This window comes from Chenopodium album, chromosome 15 (genome assembly GCF_948465745.1).
Source record: "Chenopodium album chromosome 15, dcCheAlbu1.1, whole genome shotgun sequence".
Lineage (NCBI taxonomy): Eukaryota > Viridiplantae > Streptophyta > Magnoliopsida > Caryophyllales > Amaranthaceae > Chenopodium > Chenopodium album.
Window position 1 is genome coordinate 9,785,875 of NC_137848.1, and position 11,787 is coordinate 9,797,661.

Below are 11,787 nucleotides of genomic sequence, written 5' to 3' on the forward strand. Positions count from 1 at the left end.
TAGCTTAATGCATATATTAATACAAGTGTTAAACACTAAAAATAAAAGTAGACTTAAATAAGTATTGTAATTTATAAGTGGGTACCCGGAGGTTCCAATTCTAAGTCATAAATTTTAGGACCCAGTTGAACCTGAACCAATTCCAATTCCTATTCCAAATTTTAGGACCCGGTTCCAACCAATTTCGGGTCCGGTTCCACAAATTTGACTTGGTACCCGATTTGCTCACCCCTAATATCAACCCCTCTTAAGCATATCCTTCATTACGACATTTTTTCAGGTGGCAGTGGTGTGTGCTATGAAGTAGTTGTGGTCGTATGGAAGAAGAAGGTGGGCTAGGCTATGATGGAGATTGGAGAAGGGAGGAAGAAAGGGATGAAAAATTGAGAATACAAAGTTGTCCTCAATAAGAATAAGTGAAATGACCCATAAATTCCCTGACACACCAACTATGTATATTAGGTTGTATAACTTGTATTTACACATTTACAAGTAGGCCATTCCAAACTTATACATAGCTAGCCAAGGCGGCTAACACATGTGATACGTTACGCGTGTCATAGCTAGTCATATTCAGGGAACTCTTTTGATTTGGCCTTATGTCAACGAGGAAAATAATATGTAACGAAATAAATTTAGAGGTATAAATGCTCGCATACTACTCTTATGAATTCAAAAAGTGACAATTACAACTAACAATAATGAGGCCAAATTAATAAATAAACATTTTAGAGGCTAGGGTATAATTGTTTAATTATTATTCATAACAATTATGTCAAAGTTTTTAACATGTAGAAATTTAACAGCAAATTGATGAATTTTCAAAATACCCCTGTTTTAACTGCGAAATGATAAATACGTATTATCTTATTTTTAAATTCTTGCTCCATTTATCTATGTGCAGAATTTTAGAAAAAATTAGAGAAAGTAATAAAATATAGAGGTAGTGGGGTTAGTTAAAGGTAAATTGAAAGAGAGATAATATAAAGGTAATAAAATATAATTCTATTGGATCTCACTAATTGAGAGAAATGAATTAACTATTAGAAAAGCTTTTCAAATAAGGAAATGGAGCAAGTATTAAAAACGAACGAAAATAAAAGTGGAGCAAATATTTAAAAATGGAGGGAGTAATTATTATCCCCCAAGTTTCTCACGGAGACAAACTTGATTTTTTTTTTTTTGAAAAAGAAACTTGAATTTTCTAACTTTAAAATTTTAGAGAGTACAAGCTAAGAGGTACACACCACGCATGTACAATATAAAATTCTTATACTGTATATGCGTAGCGTGATCCTCTTAGTTTGTGTATGATAAAAGAGATCGAGTAGTTAGTTTTTTTTTTTTTTTTTTTTTTTTTTTTTTTTTTTTTTTTTTTTTTTAAACTAAAGAAAGCAGTTTTTGTACGTATATTTTGTTTTTGTTAAAAATAGTTTTTATCGGTGGTTATTTTTTTCTATGTGACATAAATAACTATTTAAGAAGTTTTCTCTAATTTTTTTTTAAACATGAATAAGGGGTAGTTTTTTTAAGCAAAATATTTAATATTTAATTATAATTAAAAAGCAAATATGGTCTTATAGATTTTGAATAAATTTGAAGAGCTTTGTTTAAAAAAAAAAAAAAGCTCGTCAGATGTTAGGATATACATGCATATGTTAGCAGTTAGCACTTAGCAGTGATATGCCTCATGAGATTTTTCTTTTTTATTTTTTTTATTTTTTTTATTTTTTATATGGTAACTGTCAATTTAATTGATACATTAAAGTTAATTGCTTTACAACGTGGAAGAATTATGATGAAGGCATAGAGCAATTTTTTTTTATAATTAAAAATAAAAGAATTTTTTTTTTTTTTTTTGTTATTAAAATAAAATTTAACTTTTAATTTTTAATAGGAGAAGTAATTTTTAATATTAAGAAGGGCATTTTGGGAAAACACAAATTTATCACCCAAGATGCCCTTTCTCTTTATATACTTCCTCTGTTTTTTTAGTTGACACCATTCTATTATCACGCTTGCCAACACATGTTTTTAACGATTAATATCTCTAATCATCAACATTGTAAAATTATAAAAAGTGCATATTAATAAAATATATATTGAAACGATTCAAATAAAATCCCACATGAATATATTTTAGGAAAATTTGCGAGGAAAGTCCTTTTAAGTGGTCGACCTTGTGAGGAAGGCCCTTTTGTGAAAAAGGTGGCGCTTAAGGTAGGGCTAGCAATCCCTAACCCGACCCGAACTTACTGAGAGAAACCCGAACCCGACCCGAACAGAACCCGAACAACCCGAATTCGACCCAATTTAACCAAAATTTCATATATCGTAATAATATTAAGTTTTAAACTATTTTTGATAGTTTCTAAGCACAACCTAAAATTGACCCGAAATCTAACTCGAATCTGACCTGCTGACCCAAATTACCACCTCTAGCTAAAGGTCCTTATATGAAGATTGGGTTGTGAGGAGGGTCCGTTGACCAAAATTTTCCGGCCAAATAAAGTCACGTGCACAACACGTGACAACTTAAGTTATTTATTATTTTTTTTTCCTTTTTCCTTTTTTTCCCTTGGTTTTCCCTTTTTCCCTCAATTCATAAACATACCTAGCCCTTCTTTAACACAGAACAAAAAAAACAAATAATAAAAAAAAAGGAAGTTGGTCCTCAAATACACTCAACAACCACTTGTCTCTCTTGAATCCATTCCACAACATAGTGATGATATTGATGAAAATCCTATTATTGAGAGTGATGGAGAGGAAGATGATGATGTGGTATTGGGTGATTTGGATTTTGAAGATGAGAGTGATGATGACATGATTGCTACTTATGTTCATGAGGACATTACTGAGGCTAAGAAGTGAATTTGGTACAACAAATAAAGATAAATTTCAATTTGGTAAAGTAAACTTGAAATTGAAGTGGGATTGTCAACTTACCCTTGTTCGACTCGCGTTGAATGCCTTCAATTGTAATTTCTAGGATAAGAATTGAAGTTTGGGATTAATATTATTCTCAAATTAGGGTTCAATAAGAGGGAAAAATGGGAGAAAACTAAAAATAGAGGAAGAAGAGAGAAAGGGAAAAAAAAAAAGAAAAAAAAAGGGCCATTAAAGTGGTCACGTGCTGTGCACGTGATTTTTCTTTAGTGGAAAAATTTTGGTCAACACCGGAGTTTAATCAACGGACCCTCCTCACAACCCAATCTCCATATAAGGACCTTTAGCGCCACCTTTTTTATAAAAGGGCCTTCCTCACTAGGTCGACCAGTTAAAAGGATCTTATCTGTAAATTTTCCTATATTTTATCGTATCCATAAATCACAAAAGCGAGTCAAAGCGTGTGGTGTGACCGTGTAAATAGTGTAAAAGTCAAATAATGTCAACTAAAAAAAACGGAAGAAGTATTACAATAGATATTATCCATCTTAAAAAAAAAAAATAGTATTATATTATCTAGGTGGCCATCATATTCTACAGAAAAAGTCTACTGTCTACATTTTCTTTCGGTTTCTCTCTCCTCAAAAAAGTTCGAATTTTGCCAACGTAATCTCCTTTTCTTCCCATTTCTTCTTTCTTGCTAACATCACAGATCTCTCACCTTCTATTTTTTTTTTTTTTTTCCCTGAATTCTTTTTAAATTTAATTAAATTTTCGTTTTCTTAGATCTAATTTCACCTTCAATCAATCATTTCCCCTAATTTGAATGATTTCTAGGGTTTATTTCATTCCCCAAAATCGATAATTTAGGGTTTCGAAATTCTGCATTAATGGACAAGGATCAGCTCGGCGGCGCCGGATTACCGCCGACGGGAAGATTCTCGACGTTTTCTCCCTCTTCAACAACGTCGCAAACGCAAACGCAAACGACGTCGTTTAGCAATGATTTGAGTCGAATGCCGGATAATCCGCCGAAAAATATGGGTCATAGAAGAGCACATTCCGAGATTCTTACTCTTCCTGATGATATTAGCTTCGACAGTGATCTTGGTGTTGTCGGAGGTGGGCCCGATGGCCCGTCATTGTCGGATGAAACGGAGGAGGATTTGTTTTCTATGTACATTGATATGGACAAGGTGAATTCGGCGACTTCGGCGAATTCCGCGTTTCAGATTGGGGAGGGTTCGTCTGGGGCGGTAGCGGAAAAGGCGGTATCCGGGGGCGGGAGTGAGAGGCCGAGGGCGAGGCATCAGCATAGTCAATCAATGGATGGGACGACGTCGATTAAGCCGGAAATGCTTGTTCCTGGGGGTGATGAGGGTTCTCATGCTGATGCTAAGAAGGCAATGTCTGCTGCTAAGCTTGCAGAGCTTGCTCTTATTGATCCTAAGCGTGCTAAGAGGTAATTGGTCTTGGGAATTTGTCAATTTGTTGCCTTATTTATTTAATTGTTTTGTTTGATTAGTAGAAAGTTTTGGATTTTGGATGTTTATTAATTGCTCAATTTAAAATGTTGGTGAAATGTGAGAGTTTTGCTTTAGAATTGCCCAATTTTTGAAATATTGTTTTCTTTCATGTTTTGGTTAGTTCTTGTTGTTTCTGTTTAGGCATGATAAATTCCATGGAAATGCCTTCTTCTAGGCTGCTTTGATGATATATTTTACATGGTAATGTGTTGAACAAGTATCAGAACTTGATTATGGTTTGATTTGTGATTTATATTAAGAGCCGGTAATTCATATTTTGTGAATATACAATTATGGTATGTTGTCCAGCTTTTATGAGCATATAATGATTTTGGTAATTTAATGAGAGACATTATTGGGGTGAGCTCTATTTGGAAAGTATTGTCTGGCTCTTGAACTTGTAGTAGAATGTAATTATTTTACCAATAAGGGTTTTATACATCGTATTACAATTAAGTCACACCTTAAGCCAATTTATTCAGGGGCTACGATGGCATAATTCTTGTGGGACCTGGGCCTCTATACAATAAATTAAATACCCACTTTGGGAGATAAACAATGGTTTAGTCATCAATTCCATCTTAAGATAAATTTAACTGTTAGAAATTAATAAGTTATAAAAATGGTGAAGTTAATTTCGATCATGATAGAGATTTCGAAAAAATGTTGAAAATAAGAAATTTTAACTTTTGAGATTTTGATTAATTTTGGAAGATAGAAAGATTTTGGGAACTAGAATGAAATTGAGAAATTGTGGGATAAAAAAATTAGAAATTAAATTGGAAAATGAAAGTTTAAAATTATTTTTTAAAAAAACCGAAATATTGCATGATTTTTGGAGTTTGGGTGGTGAAATAGAAGTATTATATATAAAAAAATGATTTATGGGTTAAGGATTTGAACCCATGATCTCACAAATAATAATGGAGCATCAAACCATAATACCAGCTTTACATCTACATAGAATTATGAAACTAATATTGATATATCCAAATTTGGGGCCCTTTGCACTCCCCAAACCATCATTGAAATCTATACTATATACTAAAGTGAAACCTTTTGGAGGAAATTTTCCCTCTTATTTTTTTGTTAATTAATTTTTAGTTTATATATTTCTAGAAAGCACGATAACACTATATTGTCCATCTACTACATATTAATTATTGAATGACTCAAATTATATAGTGTGTATTTTTATAATATTATGATTCCTTGTAAAACCTTTTTTTTTTTTTATGTTTTTTTTTTCCTGTTTAGTAAAATAAATATTGGCTTACATAAAATATATAAAGTATTTCCTAATAAGAATTAAAAAAATAGCTATTGATTACCTGTTATATATCATCTAATTCTACAAGTAGTATATTTAACCTTATACTATATTCATCTAAAAAATCCGATGGCTTGGGTATTAACTAGTTATTATCATAACATGATGGATAGGTGGATAGGCTAGTATAGGGAATTGGTTGGGTGAATCCTTGATGGCAAAGTAAATGAAGGAATAGTTGGCATTTTGCTGGATATAGCATTATGAATGGAAACAAAGTTAAGGGCAATTCGAATCAGAATCATTGGACTCCATAAGAGCACTATGAAGATTTAATTATATGGTATTCTTTATTGTATCCAGAAGATTATGTCTTACATCTTAATGTGTTTTATTAGCACGAGGATGTAGGTTTAGATTTTATTCGTACACGAGGATGTAGGTTTAGATTTTATTCGTACGTGATTGATTGAGCAAATATAAGAGTATCTATGACTTTACTTTCTTGAAATCCCCTACATCCATTATTTCATATGTGAATGGTAACGGGACAATCTTTTTCTATAAATTTATAGGTAAAATTTCTGTTCATGTTCATTTGACTTAGGACCTACATGAAATATGTAGTACAATTTGATTGCATAGCATATTTGTTAGTATGAGTTGAATAGACCGCACACTTGATAGTTTGATACTTAGGAAAAACTTAAAATCTTAGCCAAAAGAGGGGAAGGGGGTTGTACAATAATGTGTGGGATATTGTAAATTTGAATTTAAAAATTGGAACTCAAATCTTAGACCAATGAATAGGATAGTCCTCTATGAACCATAATCTAGCTTGCATGCTCCAAAATGTGGTTAACTCATGAGGAGTGGGCTCAAGAGAATTGGTTAGCATAAGTTTTTAGGCAAGTAGTTGTTTCATAACTTAACGGGTCATTCTTATTGATGTGTGCTTCATCTGTTCCAAAACTATTATTTCCACGTCATTTATTACAAAAGGCATGCATTTAAGTGTTTTGGATGGTTCAGAAGTATGCATTCAACTTTCAATTAGGACTATTTACTCCTCACGACTATATTGCAGCCCTCTCTCCACTTGCTCCACACGAGTATCTTGCATACCTCTCTGCAAAGTTAATTTAAATTCCCCTACTTTGATGAAAGTAAATACATGTGCTGAAACCCGTACAGTGCATGCATGATTCAATCCCTATGATTAAGGGACTTTGAAATTTCTTTTTTAAAACTTCCTCTATTGCAGAATAGTTGCAACACTTTTAGTTTAACAATATTCATATACTTTTTGCATTTCATATTGACACGTTTTTTTAGGCATGTTTGCCCATGCATAACTTAAAATATCAATATCTTCAATTATCAATAGGCAAAAACTATAATAAAAAATTGCTATTCGAAAACTAAAAAGGTGTTAATGTGGAAAACGTGTTTTACAATTTTATTGAAAGCATATGTTGTAATAAAATAAAATTTGAAGAAATTACTTTCATTTTAGATTTTCATTTTTAATATCTTTACTAATAGATAATTAAATGTACATGGTCAAAGTTACCATCTTGAAATAGTTTGGTAGGCTATTATAGTTGAGAGAATAGGGTAGCCTGAGGAGAACAAGGTGTATTGCTTTCAGATTTTGTATGTCTATTCCTATTAACACATACGTAGTAGATAAAATATGGTCCAAGTTCCTGAAAGGTATTGGCTGATGAATAATGCATACACTCTTTTTTTGAGTATCAGTCCAGGCATTTAACATTACTCAAAATAGGGGATTTTAAACTAACCTCGCTGAGAGGGGTGCAAAATAATCGTGTAGTATAGAGTCCTAATTAAAAGTTGAATGGCTACTTTTAACCACCTAAAAGGCATGCTCTCATTCAGGATATCTGTTATAAATGGCATGGCAATCTTATCGTTCTACTTGCCATAAAATATCATGTAAAATGTGAATGCCTGATTTTTTATAAAGATCATTGCAAATTTTTGTCATATATGATAGCCCTGCCATTATAGCGTAATCTTGACATGCGTTAATTTTGTGTTGCCAAGGGATATAAAGGCTTCTATTATCATAGTTTTTTTTATCCAATGCTAGGTTCTTCTACTCAATCAAATAGCTAGACGAAAAAAATTATTTTGTTTATTAGCAATGCCAAAAGATATGAAATCAACTCAAGCAAGGTTTTGTTTTGATTTGTCCATTTTGTATAATGTACAACATGCTTTTTAGGACTTGTAAGAAGTTTATATGGTTGCTGCTTTCAATTTTCTCCCATTTGTTGCACATGTACATCGCCCAAGTTTTCTTTCTTTTAGCTTAATCATGTTGTGTCACTCCTTTCTGGATAAATTTTTGACTTGTTGGAGTTCAGGAGAGTAAAAAATTTCGAAATCTAATTCAGGAAGGTTTCACCTTATTGTGTCTCATTGGATTTTAAAGAAAATCGTTGTTCAATTCTCTATTTTTTTAGGGAGAGTGGGTATGGAGTAGTAATTTCTGCTTAAACTCAATTTGAAGTTATTGTTGAGGTTTTGCGATGCTGTTTGCTGATAATTATTCTAATGTGATTGTTATATGTTGTATACTCCCTCCGTTTCGCATTAGTTGCAATAGTAGGCTTGGCTCATAGTTTAAGAAAATTATAGACTAGGCTTATAGACTTATAATATAAAGTATTGTTAGTAAGAGAAATAATAAAAAAAAGTAATATGGATAGGGTTGGTAGGAAAGAGAAATAATAAAATATTTGTGAAAGTGGGGTTGGTAGGAGAGAGAAATTATAAAATAATGGTGGGTCCTTTCCAAATATAGTAGTGTGGTAACTAATACTTCCTCTGTTTTTTTATAGTTGCAACACTTCTCTTTTCACGCTTGCCAATGTATGTTTTCAATCGTTCATATCTTTAATTACCAATATGTAAAAATTATAAACATTTGATATTAATATTGTATAAATCGATACGAATCTAACAAGATCCCACATGACTATATTTTTACTTAAGCATAAATCGTTAAAGCTAGTCAAAGTGAAATAAGTGAATAGTGTAAAAGTCAAATTGTTGCAACTATAAAAAAACGGAGGAAGTATGAAACGGCCGAAAATGGTAAGTGTTGCAACTAATGCGAAACGGAGGGAGTAAATGCTATTATGTATGTATGGCCACATAATTTTTTTGTATCTGGGGCTCTTGGGTTGCATTGGATCAAAGAGCATTTGATGATTAATATGTTAGTACTGAAGTCTTTTGGGACTTTAACTTCTTTATAACTTTTATGGCTATAATGTGCTCTACATTTTTGCTGCAATTGCAACTAGGACAAATTATCTGACTGTTATTCTTCACTTTAATTATTGTCTCTACTTTGTTTTGCTTGAGTAGAATCTGGGCTAATAGGCAGTCAGCTGCAAGATCTAAGGAAAGGAAGATGAGATACATTGCTGAGCTAGAGCGCAAAGTCCAAACATTGCAAACTGAGGCTACCTCTTTGTCTGCTCAGTTGACCCTGCTGCAGGTAATAGGTCATTTGGGTGAATTTGTTAAAGAGGCAGTTTTTTAAATATACACTGCAGCTTTCAATCGGTTCTGCTAGTTTACTTCATTTTCATTGCGTTTTGCCTCAACTATAATTGTCTTAACTTTTATCTAGACCTGTTTTTTTTTTTTTTTTTTTTTTTTTTTTTTTTTCAAGCTGATGCATTTTTCTTTCCTCTCTTGTGAACTCTTAATATTGGCGAATTGATTACTACTCTACAGAGAGATACAAATGGCCTTAATGCTGAGAACAGTGAGTTGAAGCTGCGTCTGCAAACAATGGAGCAGCAGGTTCACTTGCAGGATGGTAAGAACCCATCTTTGCTTAATGCATTCCTCTCATCCAATATCTGTATTGCTTAGTTTTGGACGGCTTTAAATTATATAGAGGTTAATATTTTGAAGTCAAGGAGAGTCATTTATGTAAATTTCTGTAGGTGTTTTAGCAAATGAGAGAATCAACAGTTTTTGATGAAGCTTAATTTCACTTAGCAGCAGCTTTTCTCTATCATTTATTGGCAGATATATGTACTATATTGTTGTGATGGAGAAGACTACTCATATTCTGGACTTTTTTTTTAGTGTCTTAAATTGGCTGTATATATGGGTATACATTGCTAAAAGCCCTAAGAATCATATGACCATGTGTCCGCAATTATGGAGAATCAAGATTAGTCTAGTGGTTGAGGCCTTCCTTTCACCGCTGTGAGAGGGGTTCGATTCTCACCCCATGCTAGTGGGATGCCTAATTTCCCCCTACTTGCTAGGGGATTCTCCTTACCTTAAAAAAAAAAGTGTCAGCCCTTATTACTAATGCTGTCTTACACAGTACGTCAATAGAGTGTCTTATGGGTTTTCTTGTCAATAGGATCTATGTTTCTGCTTGGACTTGTTCATTCTGTTATGGTCTGAATTATGTTTTAAGGACTTGCTAGTTAGGTAGTTACAGAATACAGATCTTACAGCGGAGTTGCAATACAGCCCTTCAACTCACTCCTTTGTCCTCAAATTCATGGACACTAAATCTGGACATTTTTCCTGGATTTAAATTATGAGATGAGAAGCAAAATGTTGGGTCTTTTTCGAGTCAAGAGTTGACCGTTGATGGTCAGTCCTTGCTGGTTGCCACCGATTGACCTCTTAATGCATTCAAATTCTGAAATTTTGAACCTCAATATTTACCAAACGATAAAACCGTATCTTTTTTTTTTGGCTTTAGGCCTATTTTATTTGTGGAAGAATCATTACGCAACTGTGGCTGCAGTGTAGAGTGAAGAATAATCACAAGATGGGGGGTGGTGGGAATTCCATATAGAGGGCTCAGGCCCTTGAGGGAGGATAATTATTCTTGTGGTATGAGATTCCATTAGGTATTGAGTTCTTTTCATTGGTTCCTGTGAATCTGAAGTCCCTATCCTAACAGCCCCCATAGAAGGTTGTGATGAGAATGAAGAATAATCACAAGATGGGGGGTGGTGGGAATTCCATATAGAGGGCTCAGGCCCTTGAGGGAGGATAATTATTCTTGTGGTATGAGATTCCATTAGGTATTGAGTCCTTTTCATTGGTTCCTGTGAATCTGAAGTCCCTATCCTAACAGCCCCCATAGAAGGTTGTGATGAGGTTTGTACTCTGAGCCTTGTCACCTCTGAGCTCTGACAACTGGGGAATAGATGAACTGATTTAGTTTAATTAAATTTTATGGGCTGTCATAGTAATGATACCCTATCAATCAATGAGCTCTGTTCTGTTGCTTTGATTTATTTCTTTGAACAATAACATTTCGTTTTATGATTTTCTGGACTAATGCAGCATTAAATGAAGCTCTGAAAGAGGAGATTCAGCATTTAAAATTGGTGACTGGTCAAGCTATGTCCAATAGTGGGCCTATGATGAACTTTCCGGCTTCCTATGCAGCCAACCAGCCGTTTTACCCAAGCAACCAGGCAATGCATACTCTGATAACTGCACAGCAGTTTCAACAGCTACAGCTTCATTCTCAAAAGCAGCAGCAACAATATCAACAGCATCAACTGCATCAGCTCCAGCAGCAACAATTGCAGCATCAAGAACCAACCCAGATGTCTCAGCATTCTGGTGATTTCAAAATGAGGTCATCAATGTCATTATCCAAAGAGAATGCATCAGATCCCATTTCTGGAGCATCGAAGGATTAAAGGTCATAAGGCATGGAGTTATTCTGCAACGAGTTCAATATAGTAAAATTACATCAGCAGGGATAACTTTTGAGTTGTTTATGTAGTCTCTATACAAGTTTATATTGTTTGTAGTAAAATTACAGCTACAGTTGAAAAACTACAGGTAAAAATTGTTTGTAGGCATTGTGGGTATTGTGATTGGTCTTTGGGTGAGATGATGTAGGCTTTATCTTATCCATGCTTCGGAATTGTTTTGGAGTTATTATCTTTAGATGGATGTCGTAAAAGAGTTGAGAGAAATGCTCTATATATCTACATAGTTGATAGCAGGAGTGGGTAGTGATGGAGTGGTTTGAAGTCCGGTGTAGGGTGCATGTGTTGGGTATTG

General features: G+C 33.6%; 1 protein-coding gene across 1 annotated transcript; it reads left to right on the forward strand.

The window, feature by feature from the left end:
* Positions 1–3,524: 3,524 nt before the first annotated feature.
* Positions 3,525–11,582, forward strand: LOC145582904 (putative transcription factor PosF21). The gene is made up of 4 exons (XM_081639954.1): positions 3,525–4,351; positions 9,088–9,220; positions 9,463–9,547; positions 11,053–11,582. The coding sequence occupies exons 1-4, from the start codon at positions 3,780–3,782 to the stop codon at positions 11,415–11,417; spliced, it is 1,155 nt and encodes a 384-aa protein (XP_081496080.1). The 5' UTR covers positions 3,525–3,779; the 3' UTR covers positions 11,418–11,582.
* Positions 11,583–11,787: the final 205 nt, after the last annotated feature.